The sequence below is a fragment of the Mustela nigripes genome, chromosome 8 (assembly GCF_022355385.1).
Source record: "Mustela nigripes isolate SB6536 chromosome 8, MUSNIG.SB6536, whole genome shotgun sequence".
Lineage (NCBI taxonomy): Eukaryota > Metazoa > Chordata > Mammalia > Carnivora > Mustelidae > Mustela > Mustela nigripes.
The window spans coordinates 43,042,440-43,059,861 of NC_081564.1; the positions used below are offsets into that span (position 1 = coordinate 43,042,440).

General features: G+C 36.0%; 2 protein-coding genes across 2 annotated transcripts in view; both read left to right on the top strand.

The window, feature by feature from the left end:
- Positions 1-17,422, top strand: part of SNRPD1 (small nuclear ribonucleoprotein D1 polypeptide) — a 273,414-nt gene that overhangs the window by 159,328 nt on the left and 96,664 nt on the right. The gene's annotated exons all lie outside the window — the stretch shown is intronic.
- Positions 1-17,422, top strand: part of MIB1 (MIB E3 ubiquitin protein ligase 1) — a 134,003-nt gene that overhangs the window by 51,500 nt on the left and 65,081 nt on the right. The window contains exons 9-10 of the mRNA XM_059409325.1: positions 628-761; positions 3,968-4,075. Coding sequence (XP_059265308.1) covers positions 628-761; positions 3,968-4,075 — 242 coding nt within the window. The remainder of the gene's footprint in view (positions 1-627; positions 762-3,967; positions 4,076-17,422) is intronic.

A 17,422-nucleotide genomic window follows, 5' to 3' on the forward strand; every position in this document is an offset into this window, starting at 1 on the left:
ACTGATGAATGCTACTTAGGAAAAAAAAATCTTATGAAAGAATCTGAGTAAATACATCCCTAGTTCTTTTTTTGTTTTAGTCAGTACTAATCACGTGGCACCTGTTGAAATATGTTAACACTTAGATGGCCATTTTCAACGGAAAATTGGTTTGTCCCTAAAACATTTCCCCAAATATTATAGAGATTACATTGCTTTTGAATCAGAATAATTGATTTGCTGATTTATTCTAATGTGTGTAGCAGAGAGCTCTGAGGTAGGGTATGCTTAAAACCTGAAAGAAAGTATGTATTGTTAGGATACTTCCATTGTAGTGTATTCATTTGTGATTATCTTTGGTATGACTTCTAAATCTTAATATTGTTTATATGTAACTCTTTTTCTGAAATTGTAACTTGAAATACATGAAGAAAACTGGGAATACTTAAGAGTTGGAATTTAATGCAGTTTTATTTGGTATTATAACTTGCTTGGGTAATATCTGTAGTATAGTATGAAAATAATATTAATGATAGAAATTATAAAAAAAAGATAAGTATGTATTACAGTTATGTGGGTAATACTTATCTGTTAGTAGTTAAGGTTCGAGATCCTCCTGTGTTAGCAGCTTTATTTGATGCTTTACAGAAAGACTCTCCCAACTCTTGAAGAAATTATTTGAAACCCAAGAATCTGGTGACCTCAATGAAGAATTAGTTAAGGCTGCTGCCAATGGAGATGTTGCTAAAGTGGAAGATTTGCTAAAAAGACCAGATGTGGATGTGAGCATTGAAAAATTATTTGAAGCATGTACAAAAATAGAACAGTATAATGAACATAACAGTTCAATAATTATTGAGATTTTTCTACATGTGGTTCAACTATTCCTCTTGTTTTTGTGAAGTATTTTTAAAGAAGACGCTGGAAATCATCAGTGTACTCTTCTAAAATATATTGACATTTTTATTTTAACACTGTGACCTTTTAAATTTATGGTTGACAAAATTTGCATTTAGGTTTTCAAGTGGTCGTTGTCCTCCATTTCTCATGGAAATGTCATTTTATCATGTCTTTTACATGTACTTTCATAAATTTTATAAACAGTTTTCTATCCCTCTTCTCAAAACATTTAATCTAAACCTTTTCCTGTGAAAATTGACTATTTTATAGTTTATAGTGCAGAACAATGAAAGGTTATGCATTTTTTTTTAGAAGATTTTGTTTATTTATTTATTTCACAGAGAGATAGCAAGAGAAGGGAACACAAGCTGGGGCGTAGTGGGAGAGGGAGAAGCAGGCCCCTCACTGAGCAGGGAGCCCAGTGTGGGGCTCAATCCTAGGACCCTGGGATCATGACCTGAGCTAAAGGCAGACGCTTAACTGAGTGAGCCACCCAGGTGCCCCAGAAGTCATGCATTTTGTAAATCTTAATAGTTTATAGTATTTTACCTTTCACGTAAGCCGTATTTTAGGTGGGCCATTTTGGTTCTAGGTAGGCATTCATTGGCTTTATTATTGCTACCAGGATGATGTTCCATGCTGGCCTAGAGATCGTAGTTGGAGTAGCACAACATCATATTCCTATGAGCTCGTGAGGCGTTTCAGTTACGAGGGAGATGTCAATTGCAGCAGCACAGCACAGCGGTTTCCTGATTGTGTGATATATTACAAATACTTTATTTTGGTTGTCAAAGTACCAAATGACTTTTTTATATTCAACCAAGCAGATTTAAATTATACTTATTTTTTTTCTTCATTTAATTATTAAATAAGTTTTTTTAAACAATATACATTCTAAACATTTACAAGACCAGTGCTCTAACCCCTGAGCTATGGAGCCTTCCCATTCTAACCATTTAAAGGGAGAAAATAGTTCTACAAGGTTTGTTAGGAAAAACATTTCCTTCTCAATTCTACTTACCCATTCTTCAGAGACAACTGTTTTCACCTTGTTCAGTTGATTTTCTTCATATATTTACCTCCACATCTTCTAATAACATATTTCTATTGTTTTTTCTTGATTTTTATGTTTTAGGAGTTACCTTTTGATACTTCACTGTGAAAATGAGGATTTAGCTTTTTTTCTCACCTCCAGCTCATTCCCTTCACACACTCTTCTCAGCTTCTTAATGTGGTTAGGTTGTATGGTGACTTTGTAAGATTAAAATTAATTGTGCATGGTATTATTTAAATGAAATTCATATCTGAGCTAGACGATGCTAGATTGTATTTTCCTATATAACCATTTGCTTTCCTTGTTGCTCATAATTGTTTTATCAAAAAAAAAATGAGGTGTAATTTATATATAATGAAATACATGGATCAGTTTTGACAAATGCATACATGTAACTCACACCCCTATTAGATAGAACATTTCCTTTATTCTAGGAAGTTCACTTACAGTTTTTCCCAATCAGTCCCTCTTAACTTCAGACATAGTTTAACGTTTTTTTCATTTGTTTGTAATCTATATTGTTATAACTAATTCTTCTGCAAGCTTCTAACTGTCTAATCTCCCAAGACATTCAGGCACATCAGGTATGTGTTCATTTCATCTTCTGAGAGATAGTAACATAGGAGAAAATGTAGGTGACTTTTGAGTATGGTGATGACTTTTTATTTTTTTTAATTTATTTTTATTTTTATTTTTTTTTGTCAGAGAGAGAGGGAGAGAGAGTGAGCACAGGCAGACAGAGGGAGAGGGCAGGCTCCCTGCCAAGCAAGGAGCCCGACATGGGACTCGATCCCAGGATGCCGGGATCATGACCTGAGCCAAAGGCAGCTGCTTAACCAACTGAGCCACCCAGGCGTCCCTGCTGATGACTTTTTAGATATAACACCAAAGACATCATCTATGATCTTGTAGGACTCAGAGTTTTGTGTCTTACATTTTAATCTATGATTCATTCTGAGTTAGTTTTTATGAAGGTATATGGTTTGTGTCGGGATTCATTTTTTTCCTTGGGTTACTCCTGGCATTAGCCATTAGGTCTTTTCTCTTGGGCTGGTCTGACTCCCTAGAGTGGTCTCTTAATTCTCCTGCATAGAGGGTATAAACCTGGCTGCAAGCTCATGAATAGTGAGAAAGGGAAGAGGGCTTGGATTCTCAGCATTCATCATTTAAATGTTTATATGAAACTTCTGATTTTAGTACTTTGCCCCAATGATAACAGTGCTTGGTTTCTGTAGGCTAGGGACACTTTACTCTTTCCAGAGAATAAATTTTTTTTTTTTAAAGAATAAATTCTGCTAGCGGTTAAGGTGGACCACTAACTTAGCTGAGTGGAGTGAGGGAATCCAGGGATATAAATGCTTTAAAAAAAAAAAAAACTATTAAAAAAAACAATAGCTATTAACCAGTGCTTTTGCATTTAGCACTATGTTATGGAGAAATTATTTATACAACATCAGCGAAGTGAAGAAAACATTGAAAATTACTGCTCTATGTCATAGTTGTGTATAGCTACCCTACTGATTCATTCATGTGTTCCTCATGATAGGTGGCTCACAGTTAGTATTCAGTATATTTGTTGAATTGTATTTATTTATATAGTGGACAGTATCTTTTTTAAAAGTTTTCCATTTACTTCATTGCTTTTTTTTTTTTCCATTTAAGCAGAGACTCTGAACTTTAATAATTCAAATAGAAATAAATATACAAAATATAACTTACTTTACTCTCTCACTTCCTTTCTTTTTCAACTTTGCAGATTGGCTGAAAGAGTGCTTTGATAGCTCTTTGAACAATGGAACTTTCCTCTTTAAAAAAAAAAGCGTCTGCTCCCTTCTTTAGATTAGAGGAAAGTTTCTGGTGATCTGTACTGGATATATGGAACACCATCCTAAATTACTTTCAAGGAATCATACAGTGTGCTAGATTTATTTTTTTAATTTTTTTTTCAGTGTGGCAGATTTAAACCTATACTATATATTGGCTCTTTTGTGATTTGTGACAATCCTTCATCCTTTTTTTTTCTTTTTTATTTAGGTAAATGGACAATGTGCTGGTCACACAGCGATGCAAGCTGCTAGTCAGAATGGACATGTTGACATTTTGAAGTTACTTTTGAAGCAAAATGTGGATGTAGAAGCAGAGGTAATTAAACTAAGCTTAAAAAATACTTAAGTAAAAAATTAATGTTCTATAAATGGTACTTCTATATTATAAAATGAATTGCTTTCTTTCCTAAAATTTAATAATCACCTAAGGCTCTTCTGGTTGGAAAGAAAAATTTGACAAGAGATAATTTGAAGCATTTCTTGTTTCTCTTTGATCTCTCAATACTGTAGATATAACCCTAAGTGAAGATAGGAGTTGAGTTTTCCTTTACTATATATAGTAGGACCACCATGCTACAAGAAGCCCAGATGAGTTCATCCAAGAATCATACTAAAGAAGTTGAGGGAAAGAGAATATATAGATCATGTAGGTCAAGATTTTTTACTGATCAGTGACACTCAGAGGGCTTTATTTTAATCTCATAAGGGAATCAGTAAATTAGAATTTGTTTAGTCTTACTATTTCTTGACTATAATGTGGATCTTTGAAAACTTTACAGAGCATGTTTATCACTAGATATGTGCATATATGCTTAATTTAATTGAGAGTATAGTCTTTTAAAAGGGAAATGAATATTTTTTACTGTCATTGGAGTTTCAGTTGATAATTTCTCTGTGTGTTATGAAGGATGTTGTCCTTTGTGACAGTATACTATAACTTCATTATTGAGAAAATACATTAAAATCACATGTTACAGGGGCGCCTGGGTGGCTCAGTGGGTTAAGCCGCTGCCTTCAGCTCAGGTCATGATCTCAGGGTCCTGGGATCTAGTCCCGCATCCAGCTTTCTGCTCAGCAGGGAGCCTGCTTCCCTCTCTCTCTCTCTGCCTGCCTCTCCCATCTACTTGTGATTTCTCTCTGTCAAATAAATACATAAAATCTTTAAAATGCAAACTATTTTAAAAAAAAATCACATGTTACAGTATAAAGGTTATTTAGGAATAAGTCAAATCCTAGTAAATTTAGACTAGGCAGAAAGATGTAATTTTGTCCAAATGATACTCCCATCTGAGGAAGCTAAATGACTTGAATTTCTGAGGACTAACTTAGTGGGCCAGCCTGTTTTTATTAATTAAAAAATTTTAAAGACACATATTTGAAAAGAGAAGTCTTACATTATTTTTGCTTTTTTCTTAGATTGAGTGTGTTTTGATTGGTTGGACAGCTACTAAAGAATCAGTGGTATTGTAGTTGTACATAAGTCATTTCTGATGTTGGAATTTTCTTTTTTGTCTAAAAAAGCTTGAGTTTTAAAGTAGCAAGTAGATGTTTATAAGTTTCATTACTGTGATATCTCTATGAATGAGATTATATGATTTGATTTTGTTTTCACAGTAGTAATTTTTTTTTAAGATTTTATTTATTTATTTGACAGACAGAGATCACAAGTAAGTAGGCTGAGAGACAGGCAGAGAGAGAGGAGGAAGCAGGCTCCCCCCAGAGCAGAGAGCCTGATGTGGGGCTCGATCCCAGGACCCTGGGATCATGACTCGAGCTGAAGGCAGAGGCTTAACCCACTGAGCCACCTAGGCGCCCCTGCACAGTAGTAATTTTTAATTCACATCTTTTTTGGTTATGAATTTAGGAACCCAGTATATGTTACAGGATTTCTTTCAGTAATGAAAAACTTAATTTAAATTTAGTATTTTGTAGATGGAAGACACTTACTTATTGTGTTACTGTTTCCATCTAGCTTGGGGAAATGGAATGAAATTTCCCGAGTTGAATACCTCATTTTTTAAAAAATGATTTTATTTGTTTGAGAGAGAGAGAGAGCACAAGCAGGGAGGGGCAAAGAGAAAGGGAAAAGCAGGCTCCCTGCTGAGCAGGAAGCCTGATTTGAGGCTCAGTCCTAAATCCTGAGATCATTACCTGGACCAAAGGCAGATGCTTAACCAACTAAGCCACCAGGTGCTCCAAATATCCATTTTTTATTTAATGAATCCAGCAACTAAAATAGCAAGAACTACTAACATACCAAAGCCCTTCTGATTATAGCTAATAAGACAAGAGGCCATAAGTAAAATATTTTGCCTTATTTTTTATAAACTGTGCTTTCTGATTCAGAATTTGATTAATAAAGCAGACAACATGGGACTATCTAACCATTTGTGTTTCTAAAGACTTCTTATTCACATGAGGGGTTGTGCACAATGGCAGTGCAGCTGTGGGGGTGGGAACAAAATTGGCACTGTTTCTTAACTAAATTCAAATACAAAACATGGGTAGCTGATTCTATAAACCCAGTAAGATTGGAGTTGGGGTGTGGCGCAGTAAGCTAAGTGTTTGTAAATAATTTCTTTGAGAAAGTTTTAAAATTATGTCTATTACTAGATCAGTGAGATATATCTGGACTTCAACCATACACCTCATTTGGATTTCCATTCTCTGGATTTCTGTTTTAAAAACCCTTGTAGGCAAAGAGAGGTAGGTGAGGGATGGGATATTAGGTAATGGGCAATAAGGAGGACACTTGATATAAAGAGCACTGGGTGTTTTAGGCAACTGATAAGTTGCCTATAACATCAGTGCCCTTGAAACTAATAATACACTACATGCTAACTAAATTGAATTTAAATAAAAAATTAAAAAAAATAAAAAATAAAAACCATTGTAGGCAGATATAATTTATAGAAATAGTGGGAGAAAGGGATACTTATACCTCAGGTTAAATTAATAACACAGATTCCCAATTGGCAAAGAAAAAACTACATTTAAAAATTGGGTTAAAATATAAATATAATTTCTAGCCTAAGACTAAAACAAAAAAGTCATCAAAGTATCATTTTTCTAGAATTTAAGAATTTATTAGAAACAGCAGTGTAGTTTTTTTAGAACAATGGTTCTCAACTGGGGACATTTGGAAATGTCTGGGAACAGTTTTGATTGTCACAACTGGTGGTGGGGGTGTGGTGGTGGGAGCACTACTGGCATCTTAGTGGTAGAGATGAGGAATGCTACTAAACATCCTATAGTGCACAGTGCAGTTCCCACAACAAACAACTATCTGGCCCCAACTATAAAATATTGCCAAAGTTGAGAAACCCTAGTTTAAAAGACAGAGAAAACAGTTAACTTTACAAATGCACTTAAATTTGTGATTCATCATTTGCCAGCCTTTTTTTAAAAGTAATTTGTCATTATTAATTTTTTTATTACTGAAAATTTCAAATATTTATAAAAGTAGAATAGTAGAATGAATCCTGTTTTCCCATCACCCCACTTCAGTTATTTTTCATGGCCAATTTTGACTTAACCTGTACCATCCTCCCTTTCTACTGAAGCAGATCCAGATACATTATTTCATCTGTAAATATTTTGGTATGTATCTTAAAAGAGAAGTTCTCTTTTTTTTAAACTTCATTATATCTTTACCAGACATAAAGCAATAATAATTAAAAGTGATTTAAAAAAATTAAATTGTATTAAAAGTTTTGAGGTTAGCTGAAGAGTAAAATAATAATATACTTTGTTCTCTAGTTATCATTCTGTAACGTTTCATTTTCTTCATCTGCATTAGGAGGTGAGCTCAAGATAGTATAGATTAGGGGTTGCAAACTCTAGCCTGCAGGCCAAATCCAGCCCTCCATCTATAGTACTAAATCTTATTGGAATATAGCATATCCATTCATTTATTTATTGTGTATGGCCACTTTCATGTTACAACTGCAGAGCCTGAATAGTTCAGACAGGAGACTGGGTGGCTTGGAAACCTGAAATATTTACTTCCTGGTCCCTCACAGAAAAGTTTACTGGTCTCTACTATAGATGACTCTTGCAGTTCTTTTGTCAGTTGATTTCAGCTGTTATTAAACTAAATTATTTGGTATATATTATACCTTTCTAATATGTGATATCAGATTACATTTTTTTCCTATTTCTTCTTCTTAGGGAAAACTAAGAAAGTTTTCTCCATCTATGATCTACTGAGTACAGTAGAATTACATTCTGTTTCCTCCTTAATGTATAGGTAAAGGCACCAAGAACTGTGAGATCTTAGGTGTGTTTTTATAAGTGAGCTAATTTTGGATCCCTTAGGGACTTAGTATTTTTTTTTTTCCCCTACTGATGAATTATAAGAAGATAGGTATGGTTGATTGAATGAAAGACCAGTTTAAAAAAGTATGTCATTTACATTAAGTTTTCAAATACAGTACACATATATACAGCAGTTGTCTGGAAACTTGGGAGTGGTTTTATCATTTAAGGTTGATGAAAGCTGTTTTGAAGGAGAGGACTAAGTAGAGAACAAAACAGAGTTTCTCAGAAAACCCACATTTTAATGGTATTGTTGCTGTCTAAAGTGATACTGGGCAAAACGTTTAATTGGTATAAACTTCAGTTTCCTTATATATGATAAGAACTTAAAAGGTTGGGGTGTGGAGTAAGGGCAATAAAATACTATCTATAGTATACAACGGCAACAAGGGAATCTGTGGTGTTATTATTGCCTTTGTTTGATTGTTTCTTTCCAACTGGCAGAAGGCAGAGAATATGGTTTCTTTTTTTTTTTTTTTTTAAAGATTTTATTTACTTATTTGAAGACAGAGATCACAAGTAGGCAGAGAGGCAGAGAGAGAGAGAGAGAGAGAGAGAGAGAGAGGAGGAAGCAGGCTCCCTAGTGAGCAGAGAGCCCGATTCGGGGCTTGATCCCAGGACCCTGGGATCATGACCTGAGCCAAAGGCAAGGGGATTAACACACTGAGCCACCCAGGTGCCCCGAGAATATGGTTTCTTAAGAAACAGATACTAATTCTGTCTGATTCTTACCTAGTAATGAAAACAAATCTGTAGAAATTCTATATAAATGTAAAACTGAGAAGGAAAGGGCAAGTGGGCTTCAAGACTGGTCAATTTAAGGAAATTCTTCTCTTAGTAACCTCCAAAATGGCTCTAGGAATTGGTGTACATAGTTCCTGAGGACCCATGTTAATTCAGTTTCTGAATTAACCCCACCTCCCTATGGCCATCCTCCACCCCCAAAACTGGCATTATTAAGAATGTGGAGCGTCAACAAAAGATTAGATTATCAAGACCCATTAAACAGTCTTTAAGTTGTCTTTTATAGGAAGGCAGACTAAAATCTGAGATTGTCCCAGCAGAAAAGGTCAAGCTTTAAAAGGAGACAACACCAGAGTTTTTGTCTTCCCTTATCTGCCAATTTTTTCAGTTGCTGAGTTGAGTTTTACCAGATCATCACTGATTTGTCTTTTGTTTTTTCACATTCCTCATTTGGTCCATCATTAAATCCTATTGGTTCTTAGAATATATCCAGAATTTGAACTATTTTTACCCTTCCTGCTGCTACCACTTTGGTCCTCACACTTCTTTTCCCAGATATTCTAGTGGCTTTCTCTCTTACTCCCTTCAGCTATTGATTCATGGCTGGCTTTCTCTCTTGCTCCCTTCAACTACTTAATGAAACCCACCCTGAGAGGCCATCCTTTGGCTGTCCTACCTAATCCTTCTTACCTGTGATATTTTTTCTTTGGCCTTTTTACTACCTAACATTTACATTTTATTTACTTATTTTGTTTATAATGTTCTGTCTCCCCTACTAGAACTTAAAGTCTATGAGGGTAGGAATTTTATTTTGCCCATTGCTGTATCCTTAGTGTCCAGAACAATACTGAGCTTGTAGTAGACACCCAATAAATAGTCAATGAATGAATGAAGCAGAATACACTACTTTCAAACAATTGTATCAAAGTTTTAGTATGATCAGAATATCAGCATCTTGATGAACTAAATGAGTTTTAGGGAAAAGAAGATGAAGTGTACAGTATTACTGACGATATTTAGGGATAATAAAATAGTTGAACTAATTTACTGAAAGTGTCAGCATGTTCAGGAAATGTTTAATTCCACTGATGTTAAAAATCACAGTGCTTACTGAGAAGGTTCTGGGAATATAATGTTGTATGATGTAGTAGAAATTCATCTCCCCACCTAGATAACAACTGTACTGGCAGAATTCCTTCTTTTTTTTTTTTTTTTTAAGATTTTTTTTTTAAATTTTTTTATTTGACAGACAGAGATCACAAGTAGGCAGAGAGGCAGATGAGAGAGAGAGAGAGAGAGAGAGAGAGAAGCAGGCTCCCTGCTGAGCAGAGAGCCCGATGCGGGACTGGATCCCAGGACCCTGAGATCATGACCTGAGCTGAAGGCAGAGGCTTTAACCCACTGAGCCACCCAGGCGCCCTGGCAGAATTCCTTCTGATGTAACTATTTTAGAACTCTAGAGTCTACTAAAGTCTTGTTATGTCCAGAGGAAGGACTTACAAGTTAATTGTGGTTGATTTTTGTCAGTTTTAAGTCTTAGTTCAGCAGGTACTACCTATACCTCACCTTCCCGCCCAGGGGCAGACAGCCATGTTCATGTTCTTAGATCACCCTGCAAGGGACAGGATGGGCAACAAGGAGTCCTTGCTACAAATACCAGGATCTGTGCACTGATTGCTGCCTCTAACCATGGATGTGCAGACACAGAGCTGGACAGCCATTGTTGTATTCTCCCATTGTTGTATGCCATTTTGCCATGGCTGAAGTGACTTCCAGAAGTTCTAAGGAATGGTATCTTTCCTGCTCTCCCCACACCATTTTTTCTTCTTTTTCTCCTTTTGTGACCTTGGCATTAAAGTCTAGGACTTTCAAGAGCAATTATATATATGAGAAATTAGAAAGTCACTGCACATGTCCAGAGAAAGGTACAGGCTCAGAAAAGACCATAAGTTTACACTTCAGGTTCTAACCACAAAGACAGTCTAAAGCAATCAAAAACAAAACAAAAACGGAAAACAGCAAACCCTGCAAAAGAGGGAGAATCTGATTGCGAGAGTTACTGGTTATTAGAATAAAATGTCCAGCTTTCAACAAAAAAAAATCACAAGGCATACAAGGAAGCAGGAAAGTGTGGTCCATTTAAAGGAAGCAAAATAAGCCAGCAGAAACTACTGTTGAAAAAATCCAGATGTAGACTGAATAGACAAATAACTCTAAAACAATTACCTTAAAATGCCCTAAGAGCTAATTGAAGATGAGAAGAAAGCTAAGAAATGATGTATGGACAAAATGGAAGTATCAGTGAAGACATAGATAACCTAAAAAGAGACCAAGAAAAGATTCCAAAGTTGAAAAGTATAAGAAGCTGAAATGAAAAATTCGTGGAGGAATTCAGAGGCAGATTTAACTAGACAGAAGAGAGAACTAGTGAACTGGAAGTTAAGGCAATCAAAATTACGGAGTCTGAGGAATAGAAGGAAAAGAGATTGGAGAAAAAAATGAACAGAGCCTTAGGGATGTGTAGAACAGTATCAGGTGGACCATTGTATGCATTGTGGGCATTTGAGAAGTAGAAGGGATTGGGTGAGGGTTGGAGGGAAGAGAGGGGAAAGGGCAGCGAGATTATTCAAAGAAACTATGACCAAAAATTTCCCAAATTTGATGGAAGACATGACTATAAACATCCAAGAAGCACAGTGAATTCCAAGTAGGATGAATTGAGTGAGACCCATACTGAGACACATTGTAATTAAACTTTAAAGAGCCAAGGCCAGAGAATCTTGAAAGAAATAAGAGGGATGACTTGTCACTTGAAAAGGGATCCTTGTAAGATTTTCAGCAGATTTCTCATCAGAAACTTCAGAAGACAGTGGTGGACTGATGTTTTTAAGGTGCTAAAAAGAAAAAAAAACCCCTGCTAACCAAGAATCCTGTATCTAGCAAAACTCTCCTTTGAAAGTGAGAGACATTCCCCAAAATTCAGGGAATTTGTTACTGGCACACCGTCTTGCAAGAAATCCTGAAGGGAGTTCTGCAGATTGAAATGAAAGAATATTAGATAGTAACCTGAAGCCATATGACAAAGTAATATCTCAATAAAAGTATAATATGTAAGCAGTTACAGAAGATAACATTATTTTAATAATGTTTATAATTCTTTTTGTTTCCCAGATGATTTAAGAAACTAATACATTAAAAAAATTATTAGTCTAAAATCTAGCATTATTGTAACTTTGATTTGTAAATCCACATTTTGTTTTCTATGTAATTTAAGAAACTTAGGGATTTTAAAAAATTATTAGTTTATGGTTTTGATTACACAATGTACAAAGTTGTAATTTTGTGATAACGATAACAAAGGGTTGTGGATAGAGCGGTAAATCAGTTATTTGTTTTTGTTTTTTAAGATTTTATTTATTTGAGATAGAAAACATGAGCAGGGGGAGAGGGGCAGAAGGAAAGGAAGGGTGAGAAGCAGACTTCCCACTGAGCAGGGAGCCCAAGATAGGGCTAGAACCCATAACACTGGGATCATGACCTGAGCCGAAGGCAGACACGTAACTGACTGAGCCATCCAGGTGCCCCATAAATGAGTTTTCAATTAGCAGTAATTGTGTCTCAGATAAACCTCGCTGTTTATGATACTGCCACTGCACAACGCTTGTAAATGAGTTTTTATGTTATTGAAGTTAAGTAAAACGTTTTTTACTTCAAAATATCAACTAAATATAAAAGAGTAATGTAGGAAATGAGGCAGCAAAAGCTATGTGGCATCTAGAAAAATTATAGCAAAGTGACAGAAGTTATTCCTTATCAATAATTACTTTAAATATAGTGGATTAAACTCTAAAAGAGACTGGCAGAGTAGATTGAAAATTATCTGATATGTTCTGTGTATAGGAGACTCCCTTTAAGATGCATAGATAGAAATAGGTTTAAAGTGAAAGAATAAGAAAAGATACTGATGCATATAGTAATCAAAAAAGGGCAGGGATAGCTATATTAATTTTAGATAAAATAGGTTCTAAATCATGAAGGACATTGTATATTAATAAAAAGTACAATACAACAAGAAGATATAAAATTTCTAAATATTTATATGCTTAATAACAGACCATACAAATATACGAACAAAATTAACAGAAGTGAAAGGAAAAAGACATTTTTACACTACTGGTTTGAGACTTCAGTATCCTATTTTCAATAATGTATAGAACATCCATGCAGAAGATAAGAAATATGAGGAATGAACAATACAGTAAAACCAGCTGGAGCTAATAGACATGTACAGAGCCCTCTACCTAACAATAGCATGTACATTCTTCTCAAGTGCACCTGGTGTGTTCTTTGTGGTAGACTATATGTTAAGTCACAAATTAAGTCTCAGTATATTTGAAAAGGTAGATGTCTTACAAAATATTTTCTTTGACCACATTTTGATGAAGTTAGAAATCAATAATGGAAGAAAGACTGGAAAATTCACACATTTGTGGAAATTAAATAACATACTTTTAAGCAATGAATGGATTAAAGAAATTGCAAGGGAAATATGACAATACTGAGATATGAATGAAAACAAAAGCCGAACATACTAAAACCTGTGAGATGTAGTGAAAGCAGTGCTAAGGGGGAAATTTATAGCTGTAAATGCTTATATTTAAAAAGTGATTCCAAATCAACAACCTAATTTTACAGCTTAAGGAACTAGAAGAAAAAATTAAATTCAGAGATAGCAGAAGGAATGAAATAATAAATATTTGAGCAGAGATAAATAAAATAATAGAAAATCAAGAGAGAAAATAGTGAAACCACAATGTTGGTTTTTTGATCAACAGAACTGATAAATGTTTATTTAATTAGATTGATTAAGAAAAAACACTCAAGGGATACCTGGGTGGCTCAGTTGGTTAAGTGGCTGCCTTCTGCTCAGGTCATGATCCCAGCGTCTTGGTATCAAATCGCACATCGGGCTCCTTGCTCGGCAGGGAGCCTGCTTCTCCCTCTACCTCTGCCTGTGTTCGCTCGTTCTCTTTCTCTCTGACAAATAAGTAAAATCTTTAAAAAACACTCAATTACTAAAATCAGAAAGGAAAATGGGGACATTACTACCAATTCTACAGAAATGGAAAGGTTTTAAGAGAGTACTGTAAATGGTTATATGCCAACAAATGGGATAACCTAGATGAACTGGACAAATACCTAGAAACACATTTAAGGCCTTTATTTCCTTGTTGATCTTTTGCTTGGATGATCTGTCCATTTCAGTGAAGGGAATGTTGAAGTCCCCTACTATTATTGTATTACTGTCGATGTGTTTGATTTTGTTATTAATTGGTTTATATAGTTGGCTGCTCCCATGTTAGAGGGACTTATTAGATCTTCTTGTTGGACAGACTCTTTGAGTATGATATAGTATCCTTCCTTATCTCTTATTATAGTCTTTGGCTTAAAATCGAATTGATCTGATATAAGGATTGCCACCCCAGTTTTCTTTTGATGTCCATTAGCATGGTAAATTGTTTTCCACCCCCTCACTTTAAATCTGGAGGTGTCTTTGAATTTCTTGTAGTCAGCATATTGATGGGTTTTGTTTTTTTATCCATTCTGATACCCTGTGTCTTTTGATTGGGGCATTTAGCCCATTTACATTCAGGGTAACCTGAGAGATATAAGATTGAGAGATATAAATTTAGTGCCATTGTATTGCCTGTAAGGTGACTATTATTGTATATTGTCTCTGTTCCTTTCCAGTCTACTACTTTTAGGGTCTCTCTTTGCTTAGAGGACCCCTTTCAATATTTCCTGTAGAGCTGGTTTGGTGTTTTCAAATTCTTTCAGTTTTTGTTTGCCCTGGAAGCTTTTCATCTCTCCTTCTTTCAGTGATCGCCTAGCTGGATATAATATTCTTGGCTGCATGTTTTCCTCATTTAGTTCTCTGAATATATCATGCCAGTTCTTACTGGCCTGCCAGGTCTCTGTGGATATAAGTCTGCTGCCAATCTAATATTTTTACCATTGTATGTTACAGACTTCTTGTCCTCTGTTGCTAAGACATGTAAATTTTACTATTAGATGACGGGGTGTGGACCTATTCTTACTGATTTTGAGGGGGGTTTTCTGTACCTCCTGAATTTTGATACTTGTTCCCTTTGCCATATTAGGGAAATTCTCTACAATAATTCTCTCCAATATACGTTCTGCTCCCCTCTCTCTTTCTTCTTCTTCTGGAATCCCAATTATTCTAATGTTGTTTCAGCTTATGGTATCTCTTATCTCTCGAATTCTCCCCTCGTGGTCCAGTAGTTCTTTGTCTCTCTTTTGCTCAGCTTCTTTATTCTCTGTCATTTGGTCTTCTATGTCACTAATTCTTTCTTCTGCCTCATTTATCTTAGCAGTGAGAGCCTCCATTTTTGATTGCACCTCATTAATAGCTTTTTTGATTTCAACTTGGTTAGGTTTTAGTTCTTTTATTTCTCCAGACAGGGTTTCTCTAATATCTTCTATGCCTTTTTCTTTCGAGCCTGGCTAGAACCTCGAGAATCATCATTCTGAACTCTAGATGTGACATATTACCGATGTCGCTATTGATTATGTCCCTAACCTTCGGTACTGCCTCTTGTTCTTTTTGTGGTGAGTTTTTCCCGCCTTGTCATTTTGTCCAGGTAAGAATATATGAAGGAGCAAATAAAGTACTAAAAGGGTGACAAAGACCCCAGGAAAATGTGCTTTAACCAAATCAGAAGAGACCCCAAATCATGGGGGGAAGAAAACAGGTAAAAAGAAGTTCAGGAAAAAAAATAAAAAAAAAAAGAAAACAAAAAACCCAAAAAATATAAAAAAGAAAAAAATATATATATATTAGACTGGTGACTAGAGCAAGGTCACCCACTTAATTTTGGTAGTAGTTTGGTCTCTTAGAAGAAACTACCTCCCAAAATTTTAAGGAATGAAAAACATATATAAGGTTAGATACAACGAAGGGATGGAATATGACTATAAAGATGAAAAAAAAATTTTTTTTTTAATTTCTAAAAAAGGAGTTGATAAGGTAAGTTGGTTAGGAGAATAAAGAAAAAGAAAGTGGAGAGAATTTGCTTGGGCTGGAAACTAGAACAAGCCTGGTGCTAGACTTAGGGTGTATTTTGATCTATTAGAAGAAGTTGTACCCCAGATTTTTAAGAAGAAAATAAACCTATGTGTATACAAAAAATAAAGTTAGATACAATGAAGTATAAAATATGATTATAATAATGTTCAAAAAAGATTTTATTTATTTATTTATTTATTTCTGCAAAATCATTTCCTTTTATTCTGTAGAACTTCAATCAAGTAGACTTGTGCATGATTTATGTTTAGTTTATACATGATGGTGGGAATTAGGACTGAAGATAAGGCTACTGGGGAAATGCCTGCTCTTGATTTCCGAGGATCTTCAGACCAGGGACTGCCTATTTATTTATTTTTTTATGAAAGGTATTGTTAGGATAAACTAGTTAAAAAACGTTAAAAGAGGAAAGAGTAAAAGTTAAAAAAAATAGCAGAAGGGGAAAAAAAATAAAGTTAAAAAAATTAATCAACTTTGCAAGACTAAAGAATCATGGGGAGAAAGCTATGAATTCCATGCTTCGCTTTCTCCTCTAGAATTCTGCTGCTCTCCTTGATAAGTGAACTTGGTCTTGGCTGGATTTCTTGTTGATCTTCGCATTCCGTAGAGTTCCAGAGGATGGGAATGAAAATGGCGGCCTCCCAATCTCTGGCCTGAGGAGCTTAGAGCTCGGGGCTCCACTCTCAGTATGCCCTCAGAGAAAACCAGTCAATCACTCCTGTCTCCCTGGCCTCAGCTGTGCTTGGAGAAAAACGCTTAATCACTCCCATCTCCCTAGCCTCCGGCTGTGCTCTGAGCTCACCCAGCCTATGACCAAGCGTCTCTGTCTCTGGCAGACAGTTCTGCCTGGAGTCTCCAAACCCTGTCGATCCCTGAGCTCTCGGGTTGTGGGGGGGGGGGGTGTGCTGGATCTTGTGGGGACCTCACTCACAGAGCAGTGGCTGGTGCCATGGATTATGGTTCAAGATAACCCTGAGTTGAGAGCTCACTCCTCAGCTCCATCTCTATAGCCGGTTTCCCTGCTCTAATACCTGTGAGCTCTGTGACACTCAGACACCCCCGATCCTTCTGTGACCTCATGGAACCTGAGGTCATGCTGTCCCTGTGTGAGCTTCACCCTGGTTTTCCTCTGGAGCGATGTCCCTCAGTGGAGCAGACTTTTTTTTTCCCTTAGATTTTATTTATTTATTTCACAGACAAAGATCACAAGTAGGCAGAGAGAGAGAGGAGGAAGCAGGCTCCCCATTGAGCAGAGAGCCCAATGTGGGGCTCGATCCCAGGACCCTGGGATCATGACCTGAGCTGAAGGCAAAGGCCTTAACCCACTGAGCCACCCAGGCACCCCACTGGAGCAGATTTTTAAAAGTCCTGATTTTGTGCTCCGTTGCTCCTGCGGGGAGCCGACCCCTCCCCCTGCGGTCTATCTTCCTGTTGTTTTGGATTCATTTCTCCGCCCGTCCTACCTTTCAGAAAGTGGTCGATTTTCTGTTTCTAGAA